This window comes from Myotis yumanensis, unplaced genomic scaffold, assembly GCF_028538775.1.
Source record: "Myotis yumanensis isolate MYYU_CA2020_CCGP unplaced genomic scaffold, mMyoYum1.0.hap1 SCAF_3, whole genome shotgun sequence".
Classification (NCBI taxonomy): domain Eukaryota; kingdom Metazoa; phylum Chordata; class Mammalia; order Chiroptera; family Vespertilionidae; genus Myotis; species Myotis yumanensis.
In genome coordinates, this window is record NW_027223754.1 from 156,605,204 (window position 1) to 156,632,313 (window position 27,110).

At 41.9% G+C, this 27,110-nt stretch overlaps 1 protein-coding gene across 2 annotated transcripts in view; it reads left to right on the forward strand.

The window, feature by feature from the left end:
- The first annotated feature begins 3,727 nt into the window (after positions 1-3,727).
- The window catches only part of LRIG3 (leucine rich repeats and immunoglobulin like domains 3), a 49,584-nt gene continuing 26,201 nt past the window's right edge, over positions 3,728-27,110 (forward strand). For both annotated transcript variants that reach the window (XM_070409842.1, XM_070409843.1), the window contains exons 1-3: positions 3,728-4,195; positions 10,280-10,351; positions 10,564-10,638. In XM_070409842.1, the coding sequence (XP_070265943.1) occupies positions 3,981-4,195; positions 10,280-10,351; positions 10,564-10,638 (362 nt within the window). In that variant the 5' untranslated portion in view covers positions 3,728-3,980. The remainder of the gene's footprint in view (positions 4,196-10,279; positions 10,352-10,563; positions 10,639-27,110) is intronic.

The window sequence follows — 27,110 nt, forward strand, 5'->3', positions numbered from 1 at the left end:
AAACTGAGGTTTTTATTTATTTATTTATTTATTATTTATTCTGGATGGCTAGCAATTTTTATTTAAATTTCCAAGTCTAAGGTAAAAAGTATAGGCTTGCTCATCAATAAACATTAATTCTACCCCCAAAGATGTTTTTCCATTGATATTTATTTGTTCAAATCTTTATTGTTGAAAGTATTACATATGTTCCCCTTTCCTCTCCCCCCCATCGACCCCCTCTGGCCTTCCCCCACCTCCCCTCTGAGATTCTGCACTCTATTCCATGCCACCATGTCTCTGGATCTAATCCGTTGATCAGTTTATTTTATTCATTAGATTCTACATATGAGTGAGATCATGTGATACTTGTCTTTCTCTGACTGACTTATTTCACTTAGCATGATACTCTCCAAGACCCTCCATGCTGTCTCAAAGGGTCAGAGAATCTTCTTTTTTAGTGTTACATAGTATTCCATGGTGTAAATGTACCACCAATTTTTTATCCACTTATCTATTGATGGGCACTTGGGCTGTTTCCAGATCTTACCTATTGTAAATTGTGCTGCTATGAACATAGCAGGCTATATATTCTTTCTGATTGGTATTTTGGGTTTCTTAGGATATACTCCTAGAAGTGGGATCACTGGGTCAAATTAAATATGGGCAGTTCCATATTTAATTTTTTGAAGAAACCCCATACTGTTTTCCATAGTGACTGCTCCAGTTTGCATTCTGACCAGCAGTGTACTAGGGTTCCCTTTTCTCCACATCCTCACCAGCACTTGTCATTTGTTGATTTGTTGATGGTATCCATTGATTTTTAGAGAGAGTGGAAAAGAGGGGGAAAGATAAAGAAACATCAATGTGAGAGAGACACATCCACCTTAACTGGTTGCCTCCCACATCTTGACCAGAATCAAACCTAGGACCCTCCAGTCCACGAGCTAACACTCTATCCATTGAGCCAAACCAGCCAGAGCATGAAAATTTAAATAACTTGTCATATATCAGGTGAAACCCTTAACAGACATACAGGCTACATGGTGATGTGGCAATTCTAAGCATTACCTAGGAAGTAGTCAAGTGAAAATGGCCACTTACATTCCAGTGAATACTGTACCAGTATGTGCTGGGGTGCATTGGAGAAATACCTACAATATCAGGGGAGCTTCCTCCCAAAGAGGGATGCTTAATAGCAGGACAAGTCAACCAGGCAGAAGAAGGGCAGAGAGCGATCTGCACAGAGGGACCAGCATGTGAAGCAAGACCAAAGGAAAGAGCACGTCATGGAAAGAGAATTGCAAGTTGTTCCTAGAATAAAAGGGAGAGGATTAAATAAAAAGAGTTTGAGAGATCAGTAGAGGCCAAACACACACACTGAGGGCAATGGTAGCCTGTGAAAGGAACTAGGTCATTGAGTCAAGGCTCGGATTTGAGCTTTTGGGACATCATTTGACTGCACTGTGGAGAAAGGCCTGGCATGTCAGCCAGGAAAGAGGCTATGGCAGTAACACAAGCAAGAGCTGATGGTGGTCTGAGTTTACACAATGTCTATGGAGATAGAGAAGAGGTATATTTAGTTGCTAGCGTCATCAGGACTTGCTAATTAATTTAATGTACAGGTGGTGCTGAGAATGAGGAAGTGTTAAGAGTGAATCAGGCGTCTGGATCTCCATCTGGCCGGAGGGAGGTGTCTTTCCTTGAGATAGTAAAATCTGGAGGAAAAGCAGTAGGCTAGGGGCTGTGAAATTTAATTCCAGACTTGTTACATATGGACATCAATTTGAGATGATCTACAGATGGTTGAATATATGAATCTAGAGTTTAGGAGAAATATCTGGGCTCGAATATGGATATGGTAAATATCAGCATGTGGGTGTAAATAGAACTCACAAACGGTGAAGTAATATAAGGAGAGTATAGATTGCGGAATGGAAATGAGACAAGCCTCCCCAAAGTGGTAGCCTATCTATTTCTGACTATCTCTGTCAGGTGGGTGATGTGTCAATCAGCAAGCCACCATACTCATGCCACCATGCTAATACATAATGGCACATATATAATGGCATATTTTTTTTTTCCTTTTTAAAAACTCCTGCCCTGACCAGTTTGGCTCAGTGGATAGAGCATCGGCCTGCGTACTGAAAGGTCCCAGATTCCATTCTGATCAAGGGCATGTACCTTGGTTGCGGGCACATCCCCAGTAGGGGGTGTGCAGGAGGCAGCTGATGGATGTTTCTCTCTCGTCGATGTTTCTAACTCTCTATCCCTCTCCCTTCTTCTCTGTAGAAAATCAATAAAATATATATTTAAAAACTCCAATGCACCAAGCCCAATTTTCTCCACATGTAATAGATGAGGGAGACAGAGATGGGAAATCCGTAAATTGACCGTGGCGTGTCTGGACCACTCCCAAGTAGGCAAAATGTTCACTTGAAAACCAAGGTGCTGTCATTATCAATATTTTCTAAGTCATCAAAAAAGAGGGTGGAGTTGATGCTAATGGCAGCTGGGAAGAAGAGGATGGGATATGGACGTGAAGCAGGGTGCCTCAACTTCAAAGCGAGTCACTGCTCTCCCTCATGAATGGGGGTGCTTATCCGGGTCATTTGCTACAGTGGAAATCAATGGGCATTAGAGTTGGAGTTAAGGTCTCAACTCTACAAGCTCTCTCCACTTCTCAATAATGAAAAGTGTAAGTGGCCCCGAGGAATGCTTTGGCAGAAAACACCCAAGCAACGCTGATTGCAGAAGTGGAAGTTTAAAATCAGCTTCCAGTTTTTGCCACAAGTAGGTTAGTTCCCTTCTCTGGCTCTATTTCATCCTACAGAGGAGGGCGTTCCCAGATGATCTCTGAGGTGGCCCCAATCACCTGCAAGAGTAAGTCAAGGGACAGACTTCCCTGGCAAGTCCTGTGTGCTGAATCCACCCGACAGAGGAGGCAGGCAAGCACTTCTGGCCTGGTAGCATTCTCGATCGGGATTTGTCATCACTCAAAGCCCAGGTGGACCATGGTACATAGATTAATTCTTCCCACTTAGTTTTCATTTTGCTCTGAAATATTACTGTGACTACTTTTATTATTTCCCCCTATTGCATGCAATCTATGATTGCCATCGCGGTTTATTAGAAGGCCATTTCCCATAATTTCCTCCCAGGTCTATCCAGCTGGCTATTTGTAACTCAATATACCATTTCCAATACCACGACTTCTACATTTTATTTTTTTGGAGCCAATATATGGAAAAACCCGACCAGCATGACTGTTAAAGAAAATTGCGCTTTCATTGAAACCATTGTTTATCTATGGATAGTAGGACAATTTATACCTTTTTAACACTTGGAATTGAAAAGTTTTCTGGTGACAGAGCTAACTTAACTGGACTCCCCTGATGTTCCCTGAAATACCTCCAACTCCGCGAGCTGCCCTAACGTTATATACTCGTTTGCTCACTACCTTCGACTCTCCAACGCCATTTGATATATGCTTCCCAGGATGTAGTGGAACTTCTGGCCCGAGAGGCTGGAAAATGTAACCCCGAATTTCCTACAACCTCAGCTCCACTTTCTCCTGCGCTCCCGCCCAGGGCTTGGAGCCCTGTTATTGTCACGTGGCCAGGGGCCCGGCCGGCCAATGGGCGCGCGCCGGCCGCCGCTCGCCCCGCCCCCGACTCCGCCGAGCCGGGACTGGGCGCTCCGCGGCGGGGAGGCGGCCGAAAAGTTTCTTGTGCGGGTGGAAGGGGCTTCGGCGCGCCGACGCTGCTCGTCCGGCCCCTCTGCCGCGGGTCGCCCTCCTTTTCGGTTTCCCTCACGCTGCTCCGGTGCAGGAAAAGGCTTCGCCGGGGAGAGTGAAAGAAAGGAGTTCACCTGGGAGCGCGAGGGGAGGGCGCGCACACGCGGTCCGGGGCGCGGGCATCACCCTCGGCTGGAAGTTCGTGCGGGGCTCCGAGCGCGCCGGCTGCGGAGCGCGGGGCCGGGCGAGAGGCCGCGGGACCGCGATGGGCGCGCCGAAGCTCCGGGCGCCCGCGGCGGCGCTGGGGCTGCTGCTGTGCGCGCTGTGGGGACGCGCGGGCCCGGCCGCGGGCATCAGCCGGGGGGTCGCCGCCGAGCGCCGGTGCCCGGCTCCCTGCCGCTGCCTCGGAGACCTGCTGGACTGCAGCCGCCTGCGGCTGGCGCACCTTCCCGAGCCGCTCCCGCCCTGGGTCGCTCGGCTGTAAGTATTCTCCCCGAAGGCGGGGGAGGGAAGCCAGCCACGGGTCTGGGCACTTGGCGCGCAGCAGCGTTTTCCCGGGCAGCTGCGCTTGGCCCAGGCCTCGAGGGCGCTGGGTGCGGATGGAAAGGAGCCATCGGGGACTCGGTGGTCTCCCTTCCCCTGCGCCTTGAGGGCTGCGCTTGGGGGTGGGGGGGATGTGGGGTCCTAGGCGCACCCGTCCAGCCTCACTTGGGCGAGGGGAGGGAGCCACTGACAACTCTGGGGGTAGAGTCAACTTCCTGCGCCTGGAGCTTCCCCAGGGGGTTCCAGTGCGCGCCCCTGCCTGGCCGGGAGAGGTGGCCACCTGCGGACTATGGGAGTTCTCAGTTCCCCCTGTGCGTGTGTAAGATCCTGGGGTTCAACTATAGTTTCTAACTGTGCCAGGCCCCTCCCCTGTACCCCACCAGTATTGAATGCGCTCCTTTCATGTAGGAAGCCCTCTCTCTAGAGTTGGGGCACTGTCCAAGCTGTGGTAGATGGACATTCTTTTGTTGTTCGTTCTCCGGTGCTCCATAAACCCCCCTCCTAGACCAGATCGTAGCGTCTTCGTTCCGGTGGGAAGTTGGCAAGGCCGATCAGTAGATCTGGAAGGGAAGGAGCTGGTTTTGAGAACCAAGGGCGTGATTTCTGTGGCTGCTCAGCACGCCCAGACGGTTTAGGAGAGAGTGCTGAGTGCTATTATGCAAGTTTTTGGATGCTAGCTGTGAAGTCTGAAAACCTGAAATCACTGCCAACTGCGTGCAAGAACAAGGAAAAAAATGTAGTTTAGTTGGAAAGGCTGATTCTTTCCAAATGTCATGTCTTTATTCTCTCCCAACCTTAGTTTTGTTGAAATGGGAGGACTCCTGTAACATGTAAACAGTCAAAACTTGTGCTTTAAAAATAAAAAAGTTACTGTTTCAAAGAAGTAAAAGTACAGTCTATACTTAATAGATTTGGGCCTAGCAGAATTGCAATGGAAATGCTAAGTTCCTAAACAATTCTAGTAGACTATCCTAATGTCATAATAATAATAATAATAATGGTAGAAGGAAATTGTTTTTAAATCATTGTGCCAATCAGAATATTTATTTTTGAATTGTAGAACTGTTGGCCATCAAAATAATATTCTTTGTGTGTTAGTAAACCTTGGTTTAATAAAAAAGGAGAACTGGAGAGTTTTAGATTGATATTTAATCGCTTATCACGGGATGTCTTATTTAGTAGTTTTTATTACAATTGAAGATGGAGATAAAGGCTTTAACCCAAAGCAGGAAGACTTTCAATTAGTTGTGGCTAATTCTGCTCAATTGCCTCTTGTGGAGGTCATGCTGCCTTATTCATGAAATGTGAATGGCTCTATTGACAACATATGGAACTGACTGGAGGTGAACACCTATGAATAACAGAGGGAAGAGAAAAAGAAAATGAATATAGTAGTGCTTCCTGGGCTGTGTTTGGAAAGGCTTGGATCTTTCACAAATCTAATTTATATTCAATAGTTTCTCAATATCAAGAGGCCTCATACCCTGCAATATTATATTTTTGTGAATTTGGTTGTCTTTTAAAAAATAACTGTATTGCTCTTGATTAGAAGTTGAGTTCAACCAAAAGGGGCTTGGAACCTATTTAAACATTATCTTAAAAGTAGCTGACCTAATTAGGATTTTGTTTTGCAGATAATTTGGTGGCACACTAAAAACAAATTACAGTTTATTTGGTTAGCACAATCTTTAATTACATTTCCGCCAGCAGTAAATTGTCTCAATACAAGTCCACATTCCTTAAATGTATGTGAAAATAAGTTCCACTTGTATAAATAAGCACTAGGTCTGTTGTCAGAAGCCCCACTGTGATCACTCATTGGACAGCTCTGTCATTCTTGTACTTGTGTGACTTTTAACCAACTTTGTAGTTGTCACCGAACCATGTGGTCTAAATTCTTTATTGTAAATGTTCCTTTTGTTTGTGCTTAAAGCTCTGCAGGTCTCCTCTCTCCACCTTTGAAAGGAGAAGAAAAACCTAAGAAATGGAGCTTTAACTTCTCTGTTACTTGGTGTTGGTAACAGGAGGCATAAGAAAGCTGCTTCTTAAATTTTACGTAATGAGAAAGGCTTTTAAGTAGATTGTTTCAGAGTTTAGACATAAGTAGAAAAATGCATATTGTTCTTCTGTATCTTAACTTCCTTTCCTTAGGTAATTAAAGTAATGAAAGTTGGCCTCAGGACTAGCTTATGGGAGCACTCTTCAGAAAAAGTTTAGTGTCCTCCTTTTTTTTGTTGTTTTGTTAAATTAGCAAGTTTAAAAAAAAATCAGTCTTTCTGTTTGTTATAATTATTTATTTTTTCACGTTGTTCAGTTGTAATTTATTGCCATAGGAACCTCATGTGTGAAAAGTTGAATAGTTTGAACTGTAACATAATAATGCTGCCGTTAGTTCTTTCAAAAAGTAACTTCTAATATTTTAGTGGAAGTGGCTCTTAAAACAGTAACTATTTGAAGGTTGCTTACAACTAACTGCCTTAAAAGGCATTCTTGAGTTTACATCTAGAGTTGTGCTCACAGAGTCCTGAACCTAAAGAAGAGCACTTGTTAGAAATATGTTACTTAGCCAGAGAGGGGAAAGTTGCTCAATTGCCATTGAGAGCTTCAAGTATTATTAAAATTTCGCTGGAATTTCAAAATTATTTATTGTACACGTAGAGATGTTTGAGTTAGTAGGGCTCAGGGGAAAAGAGTCCGAAAGGGACTTCTTTCTGCTGGTGGGATTTCCTTAGTGTCCGCCTGTTATAAATCCTTTGGTTGGTATCAGAATTAGGGCTGGGGTGGGGGTAATAGTCCGTATGGTTTTCGCAGCTGTTTTTCTGTATTTTCCAGACTAAAACTTGAACATAGCAGGCTGATTTATGAGTCACTCTGGATCAGTGTCTTAAAACAGCTACAGCCTGGCTTTTTGTTTTTCAGCTTTCCAGATTTCTGCTGAATTAGCAGCTCTGCGGGCCCCAGTGGGATTGATTAAGAAGCTGTGCTGGATTTGCATTTTAAAATTTGACTTGGAAGTCAGATTGCCAAATGCTGAAAGGAAGAAAATGATAGCTGGAACCAATTGTTGTAAATTAATTATTTTCATATATGTATCTAAGCGCTTGCTAATATTCAGGAAGATTGCCTCTACCAAGTAGAGTTTGATTTTTCAAGTATTTGGCCAGCTGAGTTCTGGGTAAATAGTTAACACCTCCCTGCCTGACCACCTTTTCCTTTTATTAACCTCACTACCAAAAGTTTTTTTGTGTTGTTTTTTTTTAAGGTTTCTTGGTAACACTTTGTAAAGTATATGGTTGTCTAACCACTATGTGTAGCTGTACACCTGAAACCAACAAAAAAATAATCTTGAATGTAAATGATAATTGAAATATAAATTTTAAAAAAATTCAAAAAAATTGTTAAACATTTAAAAAAGATATGTCCCTAAACATAATAGAAATGGTTTCTTTTTCTCCAAAAAAAGTTTCTTGGTGAAGATGTTCACTAATGGGAGTCTAAAATGAATCTGCCTTCCTTTCTGAATGTTCTTACGGGTTTTAACAAAACATGGACATTGTACAACTGGAATTTGTTTGTAATGGTCTAGCTATAAAAACAATATAAGGAAAATGTGACATCCTTTAACTGGAAAATAAGCATTTCTGAAACATAAACTGAATTAAGTCTAAATTTAGGTGCATTAAAAGTTTCATGGCTTTAAGTATTTAGCAGTAAAAGTCACTTAAGGGGTGTCTTTTTTTCTCCCACTTAGAATGTGGTTTTAATAGTGGTACACAGAATTCAGGAGTGGAAGTGTTGCAGTAACTGAAATAGTTAAGGTTACCAGCTCTTGCTTCTGAATCAGAAGTGAGCGGTCCCCCCAGCATGTGCACTGTTCTCTGGAGGCAGTTTCTCCATTACTGGTTGGGAAAAATGCTAGGCACTCCATCTCTTTCCTCACAGGATTGCCTTGTGGAATGATCCTTAAACTGAAGTGAAGAGTATGGTTTTAGTTTTTCTAATTAAAAAGAAAATCACCTGTGTTAAATGTAAATGCCAGATTGGTTCCTCCTTAAAAAACAAAACAAAACAAAAAAACTTGAAACAATAGGGGAGGCAGTTTTTTGCCGGTTCAATGTTTAGTTAAGTGGGTCCAAGTGAGACTTTCTGTTGATTCAGGCTACCTCCCAGGTGAAGGACTCTTTTCCTTGGTTGTTTTCTGAACCCTGTGGGAAATCTGTGACTGTCTGTGGTGCTAAAAGCACACAGGTTTTGTTTGAATCCTAACGTGAGTTGCTGGGCTCACGGTTTCCTTGATGAACTCCAGATGGACCTGAGCTGGGGCTGTGAGGGAAAGTGTCTGGCTCCAGCGTGGTGAGCATGCACAGCAGTGGTTGTAATTGCAGGATTTTTATAGTTGAAAGACTGTGCCAGATTTTTTTTTTCATGTTATAACTCTACCAGAACAAATCTGCTCATGTCTGTTACTGTCTGGTAGGTCTTTAGGCAAACATGTTTCAAATAAAAAAACCTTTGCAGATTTTTGTGCGTGTGTGAAATGGAGAAATACAGGTTTATTCTCAAAACAAAAATTCAAAGACTGAAAAGGCTCTCTGATTTCTAATTGTTAACTAATGGATGGGCACTGAGTAACACTGTGTTTCTCTGCCTTTTTCTTTTGGGGGGGGCATGCTTGAGCATATAACAAATGGTTCATGCTTTTTCTCCAATCAAATTTGGTTATTTGAAACTTTGGTTATTTAAAAATCTTTCTCTTTAAACACCAAAAGAATTAATTTAGTAAGCGTTGGTTAACCTTTTTCAGCGGGAGCGCTTTACACCATATTGTTGTTAGCCTGGTTTTCAATGGCTGTTCAGTCACTTTATTTTCATTGCACCATTTTGAGGGCACGTATTCCATGTGCTGACAAATATAGGGAAGATAACCAAATATTTGGCAGGTTTAAAAATCACAGCTTGAATCTTAAATGCTGTGATGACTTCCTAGCCTACATATTGCATATGTAGAAGTTTTATGTTGCTTCTTTTAAAAAAGAATAATGTCCAATGGAAATTGTTAGGTCAAGTTAGACTGAGTCTTTGCGTAAGAAAGCAGAGTTATTTTAATGATTGAAAAGAAATGTGATCACAGCCTTCTGTACATTCTGCTTAACTTTGTGAGGTGGCTAATGTGGTTTAAATGACACAATATATTACCAGATACAGTGGGGCCTTCACTTACGAGTGTCCCGACTAACGAGTTTTTCGAGATACCAGCTGTCTCTCTGCCGATTTTTTACATTGAATTGATAGAGTAATTTGAGTTAACGAGCTCCTTAACGAGCTCGGTCTCAGGACGAATTAAACTCGTAAGTTAAGGCCCCACTGTACTGAGATTTGGGGAATTCAGGAGAGCATAGGGTTTAGGTTGTTTTCTACCCTCAGCATTCGAGTGTGCACGCATGCAAACACACACACACACACACACACACACACACCACAAAATGATACTTTAAATAATTTGTTGCCTTAGCCCAGATAAATAAATGTGTGAAAAGCAATTTCTACTTTGTTGGACTATAATAAGACACTTGATGTTTAAATTTATGATAATAAAAGAAAAAGATTTCTTTAGAGGTTTTAGTTTCGGCAACCTGCCTAATTAGCCACTTTTCTTAAGCCATGACTTCATCATATCACGTTGGAAGTGAGGAGATGGTAGGGGATGGGGAAGGTGAAGCAAAACAGCCCGCTCACAAAAGGCCTGTTCACCCTGTGCCAAAACACATCTCCTAAAACACTTGTGGGCTTAAAGCCTTGGAATCTGCCAGCCTCCTAAACTAATTCTGTCCGCAGAGTTTGTGTTTTTGGAGTTTGGCATTTTGGTTACCATCTAGTTTATGGTCAGGATGGGCCAATTATGGCTTATGTCACCACCAGTGTTGGTAGAGATATTTCACAGATCCATTCTGTCTTGTACATCATTAAGTGCTATTAGTGATTTTTCAAACGACTTATCATTTTATTTTTGTTTTCTCACAGGGACTTAAGTCACAACAGATTGTCTGTCATCAAGGCAAGTTCCACGAGCCACCTACAAAGCCTTCGAGAAGTGTGAGTCTTAGTTATCTTCTATTTGACGTTTGAATAAAACACTACCCATCACATTGCTTAACTGTGAAAACATTTGGATTGCAATAAATTATTTAAAACTGCTAACTTGAGTTAGCAATAATTTTAAATAATTTTATAGAGTTTCGTCTCTCTGAATTACAGATGACCTAATCAGCTTTCTTTCTTTTTTCTTTTTTTGGGGGCATTTATAGGAAACTGAACAACAATGAATTGGAGACCATTCCAAATCTAGGACCTGTCTCAGCAAATATTACACTTCTCTCCTTGTAAGTGAATGTTAGCAGGATTTCGTATGTATGTCTGCAGGGACTATGAGTAGCAGTTGGATATGAGCTGGAGTAAAGACCTTAGAACAGCGGTTCTCAACCTGTGGGTCGCGATGGTCGAACGACCCTTTCACAGGGGTCGCCTAAGACCATCCTGCATATCAGATATTTACATTACGGTTCATAACAGTAGCAACATTACAGTTAGGAAGTAGCAACGAAAATAATTTTATGGTTGGGTCACAACATGAGGAACTGTATTTAAAGGGCCAGAAGGTTGAGAACCACTGCCTTAGAAGCAAAATAAGAATACTCCCTTCAGTGGGTGATGAGGTGTTTAAAACTGTTGACTTGTTTTTCAGCCCCAGTCTCTCTCTGCTAAATTTGAAGTATCATTGTAACAACACACTTTACACTTCACTCATTGCTGAACTGGCCTCCACAATTCAGGGGAGCCGCCTGCACCCCATAGAGACATGTATTTGATTATATTCTGTTGACTGAGACTTTACCTCTGGTATTGCTTAATGGTTGGCATGGGACCTGTGGGTTAGGTATTATTACTTAGCTGCTAGTGGAGAATCATTGGAGTTGTTTTGTGAGGAGAAATGGGAGCTTTTAATAAGGCACTGGAGTATCCTCTTTTAAGTGTGGCGCCCGCGGTGGAAATCCAGGTTCAGAAGCATCAAATCAAAATAGGAACTTTTATCCAGATAAATTAATGTGATTGAAGTTAGAAATACCATTGCGCATTATTTTGCAAATACAAGTTTTCAAATAAAATGAAAATGGTGTTAGCTTTTCCGTAAGTTTAAGGGGGATAACATATTCATGCATTGAAGATATTTTGGAATAATTTTGACTTGGGCATTTGAAGGCAGCATTTAGAATGTGAATGATTTAATTTCTAAAATTAAGTAGTTTGCCATCTTAATCTTGAATAATTTAAAAATATATTTAATCCAGTGACGTTAAAAATGTTTTTCTCCTTTAAACAACCGAAGAAAATGACCCCATTGTTAGGTGCTGCTGGGAAAGGTGTTGGGAGGGTCGAAATTATACAGTAAATTTCAGGAAAGCTGTTCAATTAATTAAAGTGATCACTACCCAATTGCTTACATCTGGTGATTGATAGAGGTTTGTTTTTACTTAGGGCCCAGGTCAGCCAAGTCACTGGTGCAGCCGCTGTGTCTGCTTTCCCCTGTTTGAATAAGAGCTAAGTGACATTTGATACTGATGTGGTTTTTCCAAAGATCAGAAACAGAAAGGAATGAAAGAAAAAGCAGTTGGTATTTGACAAATAAACACTGAATTTAAAAAAATATTTTTATGCTAGCATTAATACCTGCTTTCTGTCTTTCACAATTGCTTAAAATTTTGGAGTCTAAATGAAGCCCTGGCTTTGGTGTCTTGAACATCTTTAGCTATTCTCCTTTGACCACAGGGGCCTTTTTAAATCTCAGGGAATGCCACGTCACCGTTCTGTCCTTGTCCCTGTGTATTGGCAGATTCTGTCAGCATGTTCGAGAGAGCCCTGGGGTGTGGGGGTCAGTGCATGCTTCATGGCTGAGAGCATTCACAGTGGAGTTTCAGAATTTGTGTGTGTGAGGGGGGGAGGGCGCGGGGGGAGCGGGGCAGGGAAAAAAGTCTTCTCTGACTTGCTACAGAGTTAGAAGCATAAGAACTGGTAAGGGAATTAGAAAGTTCTATTGGGAATAAATAACCTAATGATTTTGTACTTTGTAGCTATAATTTGTAATTAGAAAACTGAAATAAAATATGGAAATTTAGAAACCTTCTGAATTTGAAGTCATCTTCATATTTTGTTTGTGTTTCACTTTAGTGAGTGCTGAGTTCCAATCATTTTAGAACTTGAATAATCTCACTTTCCCCTCAAGTTGTTGCAGTACATCTAACCAGGGATTGCTTTATTCATCTATATCAGTGGTTCTCAACCTGTGGGTCGCGACCCCTTTGGCGGTTGAACGACCCTTTCACAGGGGTCGCCTAAGACCATCCTGCATATCAGATATTTTCATTACGAGTCATAACAGTAGCAACATTACAGTTATGAAGTAGCAACGAAAATAATTTTATGGTTGGGTCACAACATGAGGAACTGTATTTAAAGGGCCAGAAGGTTGAGAACCACTGATCTATATAGTGATAGATCCTTTTTATTACTTAGATCACATAGAATCTGTGAAAAGTAATTTATGTGGTGGGCTGCTAATTCAATATGGATGCTGAAAAATTGTTTTTATACCTATGAAATATCTTGAAAATTTCACTTCTCTGCCTATTTTCTTCTACAAATGTTTTGTTTTTTCTTGTAGGCTTCTTTGGCTATTGCAGTACACAATCATTGTTTCTAAAGCACTATTTCTTTCTGCCTTGTCTTGTGTAGGGTAGAACTTGTGTGTGTGTGTGTGTGTGTGTGTGTGCTTTTTTAATATAGAAGCACTTGAAAGTAATCAGAGCTAAAAGTCAATACTTACCCATTTCTGAAATAAAAAAAAAAATTGTTGAACCACATAACATGAGTCAGATTAGAAACTTGCTGGAGCACCACAGTTAAACCCCACATCTTTTAAAGTAGTTCTCAGGATTATTTGACTTCTATTCTGTCAAGATTTTTTTTTTTAACAATATGTGTAGGAAATCATTTTTCCAGGTAATTTACACAAGTTCAATAATTTTAAACATATCAAAGAAAGGGAAAAATTAGTTGGAGTCTTGAGCATGAGATTTGGTGTCAGTGCTCTGTACTTCTGCTGCTCTGTGCAGTGGGGACCCCTCCCAGCTCGAGGGGCTGACGCAGAGAAGAGTAGAGAAGACCATATCTGGTAAAATGCTTTTTCTCTCCAGGAGCCAGGAGCTAATATTGGGTCAGATGGCACCCCATGTCCAGGGATGAGTTTATTTAAGGACCAGTCCTGATGTCAGGGAAACTTGGCATTTGTCTTAGGTTGGCCATTGGGTGAGCATTGAATCTGCTCATTAAGAAACCTCATTCTAACATTTCTAGGGATTTTTCAGAATATAGAAGGCCTGAACAGACTTGCTTTTCTTTGAATCCCACCCAGTACTAGCTCAGAAGTCAACTGGCATTCTAAGAGCAAAACATGATTTGTGTTTTTTGTTTATTTTTCTCTCACAGTTATTTCCCACCCATGGCAAGATGGTATGTTTTAGGAAAAGAGATAGTTGGAATGAACATATTTTGTAGTAAGACTGTTGACCTGGCATAAGTGAGTTGTGCTCACGGATGTGATAGATTTGGCTTCCTATGATGTGCGTGAGCTGCTCAAGCAATGGGCACTTGAAACTTGTGACTTGGGTTGGGTCTTACTTGAATCTGTGATTTATATAACACTAGTGGCCCGGTGCATGGTTTTGTGCACATTGAAAGGAAATTAATTAGAAGAAATACTTCAGTATTGCTGTTTGCCCTTTCTCTATAATAGAAGTGCCGACCAAATTCACGATCGACAATGACAGATGGAAACACAAGCGCGCAATTGGTGCCAGCGAGAGCTTTACATGTATGGCGCATGCGCGAGTCAAACTTAGCTGTATATATAGAATACATTTGCTTAATTAGACCTGCTTTTTCTGATTTAGCTAAACTTTTTCCAGCCCAGTGAAGCACCCCAACTTCTCTTTCAGGTAATTGTCAGCAACACAGCAGTAAATATTAGCATGAAGCAGATAATTATTGTAGATCACGCAGGGAGAACAAAGGGTAAAATATTTAACGGCAGCCGTGTTTGACTATATTCTGCGCAGTGAGAAAACCTGAAGTCATTTTCAAGGTCCACCACTTCTTCTTTTCACTCGGGTCAAGTTTCTAAACTTTCTAAATCTCCGTTTTCCGGCTAATGAAAATACAATTCCACCGAGTCTCCTATCTTCCTACTCCAGGACTTCTGTGAGGATCAAATGAGATGAGGCACTGGAAAATGCTTCACAGACATTTGGTTAAAGTGTAAAATGTTTGCACTTGGCTATAAAGCAAGTTGTGTTCCTGGGCCGAAGAAACTCCAAGGATGCTAGTCGCTAGGGAGAGGAAGCCAGGCGTTGCTGTGTGATGTCATTACCCAGCTCCCACAGCCACCATTTCTGGGCTGGGCTGGGCTATGGGGTCTTGGCAGCATTGGCTGTGATTTGGTGGGCTGTCACTCTGGGGTGGTGGCGGGCCTGTGTCCCACTTGGGGGAAGCCGAGTGTTGGTTTGTGGGCACCAGGTCCACAGTGCTGTTTTTTTGTAACTGGCCGTTGTGCCTCAAGGCAGCTCCTGTGCTGAGCGTCTGCCCCCTGGTGGTCAGTGTCGTCATAGCGACCAGACAGACAGTCGAAAGGACACTTAGCATACTGGTCGCTATGAAGCACACTGAGACCACCAGGGGGCAGACGCTCAACACAGGAGCTGCCATGAGGCACAATTCAACAATAACGTGTGTGTGTGTGTGTGTGTGTGTGTTATTGTTGAATAAGGGAGGAGCTATTGGTCATTGAATAAAGCTAGTTGAGCCTTAGTCTTGACATTGATGGTTTATATGGTATTGCTCAACATGCAGATACTTGCCTATTATCTTAGAGATGAAAAGGTTTAGGTGAGTGAATGTCCAAGAGGTACCTAGAGTACCTGTTAAAAACACAGATTTCCTGACCGAATCCCTTAGAGATTCTAAATTAATGGGTTTGGGTGGCGCCCAAGAATATCCATTTTGACACATCTGCCTGGCTGATTCTAAGCAGAAATTGCATAAATATTTTTGGAATTACTGATAGAGTCCAGTTTATCATAATCAAATCAGCATTTTCTCATTATTTCTTATTTCAAAGGTAGAGCATTTCTCCCAAGTTCATTGTTTTCTTCATAATACTTTTCCAGAGATGACATTTGTCATCCTTCCCAAGAAGTTGTTATAAAAAATGATCACCTTCATGGGTGGGACCCTAAAATGGGTGCTCTAGCAATGGAAAGGCATTGGAGAATTGCAAGCAGGTTGAGGTGATCAGATTCGCTTTTTGAAAGTGTCACTCTGGCTTTCGTGTGGAGAATGGCTTGGAGGAGGCAGGAGGGTGGTTACATCGGGGCAGATGAGGAGGAAGCTACCGAGGTTGGCCAGGAGGGATGACGGCACCGTTCTTCTACAGTGCAGCTCCGGCCGGGTCCATAGAACGGTGATTAAATGCGAGGCGCAAGTCACATGGCTCAGAATTAATTGCTGGCTCTTCCCTTTGCTTGGTTTGTGGCCGTGGACAAGTTACCGTCTATCCGTGTTTCCCCATCTATGAAATGAAAATAATAATGCCCACCTCCTAGGGTTGTGAGGATTTGGAGAGAGAGAAGGGTAAAACCCACTGGCATATGCTCAGTGACTATAAGCCATGATCATGACCATTCCATTCAACTAAAATTTGTGGAATAAATAAACAGTGCCAGGCTCTGTTCTGGTGCTGGGGGCACAGCAGTGAACAAAGCAGACAGAGTCCCTCTTATTAGGATGCTTCCATTCTCCTGAGGGTTGAGAAAAAATAAACAAGTAAACAAACTTTAAAAGAAAACTTGAGTTCCTTCATAAAGACTAAGAAGCAAAAGGAAAGAGGACAAAGGGATGGAGAGCTCCGGCAGTTGCCCTTTAGTGTGGTCCGGGAAGACTCATTTTTGAATATTTACCAAAATCCTACTATGCGCTAGGTACTTGTTTTAGGGTTGAGATTCAACAGTGAACAAAATAGCTAAAAATCTCTGCCCTCAGGAGCTGACCCTCTCATGGAAAGAGAAAGACAAGAAGTAAAATAAATAAGAAATGTGGCCAGAAGGTGATAAGGGCCAGGGAGAACAATAAAGCAGAAAGGAGGTGGGAGAGTGTGTGGTGGGAGGGGGGTTGACAGGTTTAAGTGGGGACTCGTGGAGGGACGCCCTTGGCAGGTGACAGTTGAATTGGCCCGAAGGTGGGGAAGGGCGTCCTGTGGGGCACCTGGGGGTGGGGGCCATCTCCGCGTTTCCTCTGCCCTCTTGCCTTGTCTATCTTGATTGTGTTTGTAATCGTCTCCCCTTCTATACTTTGAGGCCTCGGTGGCTCACTCTTGTTTTTCCCAGCACTTAATGTAGATGGATGGCATGTAGCTGGTGTTTAATTAGTATATGAATTAAGGAATATTTATAGAACAGCCGCATGCAGTTAGCATAATTCAAACAGATCTCCTATAAACTTGGTCTATACTAGTGACTAAAAATTTACAGTGGAGACAAAGCATACCTGTGTTCCACTTAATTTATGTTCAATTATGTGTGCTTGGTAAAAAAAAAAAAAAGATTATAATAATAGCAATAATAATTAAAGGAAAAAGAACAAGAGAAGTAATTTAAGTAGCACAAGGATTTAGCTCACCACTGTAGCCAGTGAGCACATGCCCTGGAGTGTGTGCGAAATGAAAGTGTTTGGGAAATAAAAACCCCCTCTCCCATTTCTCATTGTTCCAAGGCAGGGGTGGGGAACATCTGGCCCATGGGCCGTATAAAGCCCAGGAAATAATTTGGTCTGGCCCTGCCAAGGCATTAGGGGTGAGTTAATTAAATGTTTGCCCAAATACAGCAGGCTAATTTTTAAGTTGATAATTTTGTATGGCCCACGAATGATGTTATAAATATCTAAATGGCCTTTGGCAGAAAAAAGGTTCTCCACCTCTGTTCTAAGTGAATACCTTGACCCATTGGCCATGACTTAGGTCTTCAGAGATACAGATTTTCCGTAGCCCCTTTGCCCATCACACATGGGAACTGTATCATCAGGTCCTGAACTAAAAATCCAAATTACAAAACTGGCCCTATGTGGGACTCATTGAGACAGACAGAAAGAATATGTCTGCCTACAAATTTTTTGCTAGTATTTTAAGGGATCTTTAGGGATATATTCATGATAGCTGGTTTTCCCCTGCTCCACTGGTTTTAGAACGTAGTGCCATGTGTGATGGGGTTCCATCACATCATGTCCTCCTGTGTTGGGGATGCTTTGAGGACTCAGGGAAGCATGAGAGTCAAACTTTGCTCCAGGATCTGATGCGATTTATAAAGAACAATCCTGGGTGGCTGGGAGTAGGGAGTATTGGGAATTTATTTGTGTGGCATTGTAGAATTCTGAGAAGGGTGTGACTTTTATTCTTCGGTTTTGAAACTCCCACAAGTACAAAATGTGTATTTCTCCACTGGCAGTTGTCACACATATGAGTCATTCCAGGGTAGGACTCATGTCCTACTGAGCTTTCAGTCCCCTCAGAAGCCCCGTCCAGTCTCTGGCACATAGGAGAGGCTCAGTAAGTATGAGTGGACGAGAGCGATCACGGGCCCCTGTGCAATAGTAGAGACCTGAGCTGAGAGTGGGGCACACAGGTTTTCATCTTGTCTCACACTAATGACCCGTCTGGCTTCGGGCAGAGTTAATTAACTCTTCTTTGTTTATCTGTAAAAACAGTGTAAGATGTTTCTCCATCTCTCATCTGGTTCCGGGGAAGGATCAAGTGGCATGATGTACAGGAAAGGGCTCTGAGCAGAGTGAGCAGCGGCAGCTGCTGCTGGTACAGCTGCAGTGGGCTTGGCGGAGCAGCAAAGATGAGAGGCAGTGAGCCAAAGTGGGTTCTGGAACAGGAGGGTCACAGGAAGAAGAGAGGATTTAGAAACATTATCCTGGCAGCAACAGAGAAGGGAGGAGAAAGAACTTTGCATTTGGGGTGAATTTTCGGGAAACTTTTGTGTTCTTCAAATCGTTTTAAAAATTGGGTGAGCCTTCAGTTACAGTGAATAACTGAACGAGGAAGGGCTTGTGTGCTATAAGGTAGATTTTGAGCTGTTCATGTTGCCCAACAACAAGGCCTAATAGGTACGAAGTGCTTGGGAACAAAGAACAATCGGACTTGGCCTCTACTTTGAATCATGATAACAGGGGAAGAGAGACAATAAAGAGATACCGCTAGGACAGTGCTGCCCTGGGATAGGGAGACGCTTGGGCTGCCCCAGTGCAGAGCTGTGGTTTCGGTAAGTGTGGACTGTGAGGGTGTGTGAGGTCTAGGGGAGGACGGAGACTTGGGTAAGTTGGTGCGGATTTGCTCAGGTGTTTTACAGGTTTGGGGAGTTATTGCAGACTTTTTATAGCAGGGGAATGAAATGATTACACTTCAGTTAAGCACAGAATCTGCTTCTCTCCTTTTTTCTCAAGTAGTTATTAAATGATGTTCATTTTCTGAATCAAGTGCCCTGAAGACAGATAGATAACGTGACTTTGCTATTTAACAGTTATGACTTACCGAATACCTGTTCTCCATCCGTCCTTGGAACTCTGAGCCCTGCTGTATGTTATGGCCACATCTCTTTCCCACAAAGGGAAATTGGCCATGGCAGGGGGGGTCATTTGCATATGGACTTCTGAAAAGGGTCCATGTGAACTATTGGCTAGAAATCTGATCAACGGTGTTCTGTTACTTAGATACCGAACCCAGTACTATATTCAATGGCAATTTCATCCATAAGCATGCATTTCCCTTTTCCTTCCAAAAATCAGACTAAGGAAAAAAAAAATCAGTTTGGGAGATAGTGATTTAAAAGATTATTGATGGGTTGCATGGCACAGACTTTATTGAAATAATAATCAAACTCAATTTTTAACTTTTAAAACATTGATATTTTAGTAGTTCACAACTCAGAGATAAAGCTGCATATAAGGAAGGCAAGCATTAATAAGCACGTTTTCCAATGCTGATGTAACTGAGTAATTTTATATCTCTGCAGAACAGCTCAAAGTGTTATTAGTTGTTTTTAAACCAAAATTTATGTGAGTCAATATTTGAAAAGTGGTTACCATTTTGTCATTTTAATTAAGGCAGTTGGGGACCAGCTTTAGTCAAAATTAGAGCTTAAGTTTCCGGGGAATCGGGAGTGTTGTTCTGATTAAGTGGACATAACCCATATCCCATCTTTACCCACATCTGGGTACAGCTGAGTCCATGGAATTTGATCACTTAACTAAAAAATTCACCCCAAAATGTATGTTCTACCCACGTGGATGAGTGGTCCAGTGACTTCCTGTGCAAGGGACATTGCATTAGGACTGCAGACTTCACCAGTACAAGCCAGACGTTACTGTGCTGCTATGGAAATGAGCTCATGAAATTCAAGTCTGACAAAGTAAACACTTGCACATGTTAATATGATAAGTTGTGTTCTTTTATTGGACTTTAAAAATGTTTATATGTAATTTGCACATAAAAGAGTTTACTGTACACAGAGGTGTGTGTGTGTGACTCTAAGTTTATCTTCACGTTTACTTGAAACCACGCCCCAGAATATAAGTTTGCGAGGTTTTCGAATTCTCAATTTAGCATGATTGTTTTTGAAACAGATCTGTGACCAGGGATTTTTAACCCTTCAGGAATTTCCCATTGCTCTTAGGTCAGGAGCAAAATCTTCCTTAAGGTATACAGTGCTCTGGATGATCCGAATCTTCTTTTCCCACTGAGCCTCCTCTGGACTCATTCCTCCTGGGAATGTGCCAGCCTGTTCCTGCCTCAGGTCCTTTTGCACATGCTTTTCCCTCTGCCTGGAAAACTCACCCTCCCCCACCTTTTAAGCCAGGCTTAGGTTTCCCTTATATATTTTCATATCTCCTTTATAATATATGCTGTCACATCTTTCAGTTGCATGTTTGTGATACTTTATTGTCTATTTCCGGCCCTCCCCCCCCCCCCGGCCCCCAGAATGAAACTTCATAAAAGCTGAGATCATGTCTGTTTTCATCCTTGTTTTCTCCCTGGCATTAGTGCAGAACCTGGCAGAGGGTACACACTTGAGTACGTGTTTGTTGGGCGAATGACCAAATGGGTAGCTCGGTCCAAAGTAATATACCTAGTTAACTGTAGAAGAAACTATTGCATTAATCTTTCTGTTCCTACACACTTAAAAATTTCATTAATGCAACTTTGTTTTCCCAAGGTAACAACATTATTAGATTTGACATAGTGACCCATTAAGCAACTTTCTTCATTCAGTGATGGTTCTTGGAGCCTGTAAAATTGACCCCCAGGCCCTTGACTTGACCCTCCAGTGTAGCATGCTACAAGTACTCCTGTATGATAATACTTATCCTGAACCTACACCATTTCCTCATCCCTTCCCCCAACTTTATGCTAGCTAGCCCTTTTGGTTGCTGCTTTGAAGTATTAAGTACAGCTTCTGCCAGAGTCTTCTCTAAGCTGAATGAGGCTTGCGCTGCCAAGAGAGACAAAACAATAAAGCTATAGCTAGTTGCTTTTCACGACTGGGATGGCAAGATTCAACATGTGTTTGTATCCTAGCCTCGTTGCTTTTCCTCCTCCTCTTCCTTATGTTAGTATCTCTGCTATCTCTTATCTTCCTTAGACCAGAGGCTGGGAGCTCTAGTTGGGTAGAGAGACTAAAACAATGAAATGGGGCTCTAACCAGTAAGACTTCTTTCTTTCTTTGGCTGGAAGTTGCTTAAGTACTAAATTCAAAACATGAAAGGAAAGGCAATTATAAATATAAGCACCTCCTTTCTAGTACTTAAAATCACCTGCCTGGCTGTCTCCCTCTCTCTCACTAAGCTTTAGTCAGTAGACACAGTTGTCTGTAGAGTGAGGGAGACGACAAAATGAAATAGGAAGGTAATATTTATGCTGCAGGTACCACACAGCATAGAGTAACCGTGGTATCCGTTCTTGGACTGTCAGTTTCACAGTGCATGTTCAAATGTTTTCATAACGAAACAAACATGGAATAGAATCAGAATAAGCATAATTTTTTAGAAAAAAAAGTAAGATGCTTTTTGAACTTGGTCACTGATTGCCATGGAATCCTGCATAAGGAATTGGCCCGGGAACTGAGGGCGTTATTCTTTAAAGATGTCAGGAAAGTAGTCAGTTTGTTGTGTAAATCCCTCTTTCTTTTATTCTCCTTCTCCTGCCTTTTTTTCCTTTCAATTCCTCACCACCATCCCCATTTATGTATCCAAAAATAAGGAGAGAGGAATTAGAAACAGTTTGCTATATTATATAACTGGTCATAACTCATTTTTTTGTTAGTGTTGAGTGTCTGTACTCAATCTTAGTAACTGAGAATTGGAAGAGACGTTTCTCTCCAGGGAGAAACCTCTGAAAGAGCGGTTAGCCAACCTCCCCTTGAGCACATCCAGGGACAAAAGCTCACTTCTTGGGGAGCTGCCCTTCCACTGTGAATACTTCTAATTGCTAGGACTTTTTATTTGTTGAGCTCTGCCCTTCTGTGGCTCCTGTACCTATTGTCCTAGTTCTGCTGGAGAGAACAACTTCCTTCTATTTCTGCATTATAAAACCAGGCTCACAATATAAGGTTCTCATAAAGCCTTCTTTTCCGCAGCTCAGAGTCCAATTCCGATTTCCTATATGAACTGGGGGCTAGGCCAGGGCACTCTAGTAGTTCTGGGAATAGCCATCATGGGAACATGCCGTGTCTTTGCTGCCACTGGGCGGCCACATGGGTGCTGAGCACTGGAAATGTGGCTAATGTTGCTGAATTTTCAATTAAATAATTTACACAGGCAGTGGCTATTGTACTGGCCAGTATAGGTCTAGATTTTTAAAGTCTTCCCCACATACACCTCATCTAGCAGTGTAAAATATTGTGCCCAGAACAAATATTAGAGCTGTGGTCTTAATACAGAATATGGTTGGACCATCATCACTCTTGCCCCAAATACTGGAAATTAATGCAGCTTAAGATTTTATTGGCATCTTACGGACCATGTTGTAGTATTGTCTCATATGGAGTTGTCATCAGCTGACATCCCTAAGTCTATTGTCACTTTCATTAAATTGCTTTCAGATTGGGCTTTTTAAAATGATGGATTAAAAACCCAAAACACTGCCTTATCCCAGCTTAATGTCTCTGGTTGCTTCTAGACCATCATTTTAGCACATTGAGAGGTTTCGGATCACGAGTCACCTATTAGATGAATTATACTATTATTCTGCGGCACCTACCCTTGACTCTTCACTCTCTACCCCTTTTAATACAGATGGTGGACTGAATGCATTCATTTAACTCTGAAACTTCCTAAATTCCCTTAAAATGAAAATAAAGAACTCCACATTGATGGGAACAAAGAGAAAATAGGGAGACAGTTCAAATGAAAGACGCCACAAAAATTTTGCAAGCGAACAGGCAAACTGTACCTGACTTCAGAGAGAAGCTGGAGTGGATCCCAAAAGAAGCAAACATTTATTTCTTTTTATTTTTGGCTGCAGAACCTCAGAATAGTTCAGGAACTCAAGACCTGTAAAGGTGGGGTGCAGAGTAAGACTAGAAATGGGGGATTGGTTAAACCTCTTTTATAAGAAGCAGTGAGATCTCCGGTTTCCTCCTCTAAAATTCAAAGCCCAGTGACTGCCCCTCCCCTGGTATAGACAGAAGATTGGAAATTTACTCTCTGGAGATCTGAAACAGAAAATCTCAGTAATTTGGGACACAGGCCCAGCTCGGCAAGGGGTGGGGCTGAGGGCAGCCGATTCTGCAACCAGTGAAATGAGGTAAAATCGGAGTACTGATGGTACTGACACCCCCGCCCTTCAGCTTATTTTCCTGTCAGCCCTCCCGGGCCCTAGACTTGAAATTGCAGGATTTGAGCAGTAAGACGTGGAGATGACTGAGACTCACAGTCAGCAGGTCCATTCTACTCACAGCCCTTAGTAAGCTTTTCAGTGCTGCTTTTTATTAAATATGAACGGGTAGCCAGTGATCACCAGACTTTTGAGGAAGTTTCTAACAGTGAAGTCAGAGTCCGAAAGGAATGGGAGAAGAATACCCGATGGAAGGAGAAGGGAACTTCAAAACAACCTAAGATCTCTGGAGATAGAAGAATGGTAAAAAATAATAATAAAAAATTCAGAAAATAAGGAGGAACTCAGCTGTTAAAAATACAATAACAGACACTATTAAAAGGTAATAGAAGGGTTGGAAAAAAGTTGAAAAATTCTCAAGAACCAAAAGACAAAGGGATGGGAGAGGGGAGATAAAAATGAGGAAATGGGGAGATCCACTGGGAAGTCTAATACCTATCTAATTGGTATGCCACAGGGGAGGTCTGTGTACATAGGAGGGGGAGAATTATCAAAGATACCAAAAAATTCCCCAGAACTGAGAAACACATTTGTAGGTTGAAAGTGTGCCAGCAAACAAGAAAAAAAAACACAAAACCTACATTAAGGAACATTACTGTGCATCTGCAGAATACCAGAGGTAAAGAGAAGCTCTGAGAGGAGGGGGGCGGGGAGCAGATCAGCTATAAGGATCACCAGTGCTCCTAGCAATATCATCATCATGTGGAAACTTGGCAAAATGCAGGTCCCCCGGCTCCACCCAGACCTCCTAAAGAGAAACCCTGCAGGTGGGCTCACCAGTCTTGCTTCAAGAAGTCCCTGTCCCGTAATTCCAATGCCTGCTGAAGTTGAAGAAACACTGGGATGGAGGATCAAAACCGCCTCTGGCTCCTCAGACTTACAGCTATGTAGTAAGGGCAATAACAGAGCAAAACATTGTCTTCAAATCCTAAGGGAAAAGGGTGTCTAATATAAACTCCGTACACACCCAAACTGTCAGTCCTATAAAGATATTCCACACAGGAAACGCGCGCGCACACACACATGCACACACACACCTACGCATGGTTTCTTGGAAAGCTAATGGAGGCTCTGCTCTGTCCCAGGGAAATGAGGGAGTAAACCAAGGAAGGCTGGGCAGCCAGGTAGTGGGACTCCAACAGAGTAAAGATGTGGAGCCCCCAAAGTGAGCCCGGGTTCTCTAAAAGGCTGCAGCTTCGGCATGATTGTGTGAAGCCTCTGCAGCAAACCTTGCCACTTCCAGTGTTTGTCATCCACATCCAGAATCTCAGCTGCTTCGAGCTGGAAGAGATCATTCTTTTCCTCTTGTTGACAGGTGAGAAAATCAAATTGTAGTGAATCAGAACAGAATCAGCATTCCAAAAAATTCCCCAGAACTGAGAAACACAGTTGGGGAACTGTGGTCTGAATTGTTGCTTCAAAGAGACCCTACTTAAAAAATAAAAAAGGAGCTCCTACAATTTAACAGGTTGGTTAGTGTATAAGATCAGAGGTTTATGTTTCCTTTTGCTGGGTGATGGCTATAGTGGCCATAACATCTTCTGACGTACATGTGCATCTAGAACCTCAAGGTACATAAATCCTTAGGGGCTACTCTGAACTTTGATCTAGACTAGAGTTTCTGGACTAATCATGACCAGTCACTTCAGGGTCTTGAACCCATTCATTTAGTCCCGACGTGGTAGAACCAGAAATGAATTAGAAGTTCTCTCCACTCACAAGTAAATCACAAGCTAACGGGAAGACAGACTCCCCGCTGAACCGTAACAGTGGTCTGGCACATGGAAATGGCTAGGGAGCGCCTCTGCCTCAGAAGACGGGGGGGGGGAATTTAAATGTCACTACAGTGAATTTTTATTGCATGTGATTAAATCATTTCCGATTACAATAATTGTTCAGTAAGTATCTTCTTTAGCATCCTAAATGGAAAAACTTGCTCTTAAATTTGTTTATATAAAGGACTAAATTGAATTTACACTTGGGGATCAAAAAGAGTTGTTTTGTATCTGGTGTGAATGGCTTTTTGACTCATTTCTTTTTTTCATTTTTAACATGTGTTATAATTGCCTTATTAATAGGGCCCTGATTATTTTATTAAGACATGTGGCCATCATTATGATATTCATGGTCCAAAAGATAATTATATTTTATATTGACCTGGCTTTTAGCTGAAAGAACTGACTCTTTGCCCCTCACAGTGGCTCATTTGCTGCTTAGTATCATTAATTCTTAATCAAGAATCCTTCTCCTTGCTAAAGTTGCCTCATTTGGCTTTATTCTTTGATGCCACAGTACCAGTGGACCAGTCTAAACGTGTTCTTTTAATGAAACTTAATTACTTTTTTAGAAAAAAGATGAGCAGAGAGAGTTTATTTTTATCTGCATGGAAGAGGTTCTTTGCTTGCCAAGTCTCTCTGTTTAAAGAAACCTAATATTATGGGGTGTTAGTATTCTAGCCAAGATAGTTTCCAAGGAAGCTTTCTTTTTGTGGGGTGGGGGGAGAGAGGGGGAGAGTTATTGTTGGAATTATCAGTGCCCTTTAAAGTGTTTGCAAAATGTAGTGTTTTCTTTAACAACTTGTAATTCCTTTATAAATGATGTTAAACTGGTTGCTTGCAAGTTATATATAGAAATCAGAATTTCCTTGGGGCCAGGCCGACTCTCCCAGTCAATACAGTTAATATACTTGCTCTGTGGTTGTATGGAATGACCACGGATTCAGCAATTTGTTAGTTGCAATAACTGAATTGGACTTAAGGGATGTGGTTAGAGAAATGCATTCTAAGAAAAGAGGGTATTGCAACATATAAAAAAATAGTTTCAAATTAAATTTCACTGAGCACACCCTCTCTGTAAGGAAAGTGCCACACGCACATACCTTCTCTAAATAGCCAAGATTGCATATCTTTACACCTCCCAGCTGCAAAGCCTTAAGCTTCCTGTTGGAGACAGTTGGAACGATTGACAGACACTTCTTATTCACCAAGAAGTTACAGTTTAATTGGTTCAGGAATTCCAGTGTGAAAAAACCTGATATTCTGGTTCCTCACTAACAAAGAATATTTCACTCTGTGACTCTCCTTTCAAACTCTGGAAATAAACTAACAGCATCTATATCCACCTATGAGTACATGAGGTTCTTTTGAGACGCTTATGCTTTCTGGAGGTCACAGTGAGTCAAAAAGTAAAGCCAATCATCATCATACTGAGTGGTTATGTCACTAACCTCATGAGTTATATTTTACTGTTATTAACTTAGTCCGGATTTACATTTAGTGGAGGTGTTCACAGTATCAGAACAAATAAGCGCATTTCTTATATATGAGAAGAATACATTTCTCTATTTCCCTAGTGACTATAGCAGTGATGGCGAACCTTTTGAGCTCGGCGTGTCAGCATTTTGAAAAACCCTAACTTAACTCTGGTGCCGTGTCACATATAGGAACTTTTTGATATTTGCAACCATAGTAAAACAAAGACTTATATTTTTGATATTTATTTTATATATTTAAATGCCATTTAACAAAGAAAAATTAACCAAAAAAATGAGTTCGCATGTCACCTCTGACACGCGTGTCATAGGTTCGCCATCACTGGACTATAGGCACACTAAAATGTCAATACTGGCTCTCCTAGTCAGCATCTCACACCTGAGCAAGAGAGGACCATAGTCTGTGCTCTGTGCATTAGAAGGCCTCCCGTATCAGCGATACAGAGCACTGTGGTAGCACAGGTGGAGGGAATGAGAATTCCAGTAGTGCCAGAGACGACAGAGCTGGAAACCCAAGCTTGTCTGTCAGG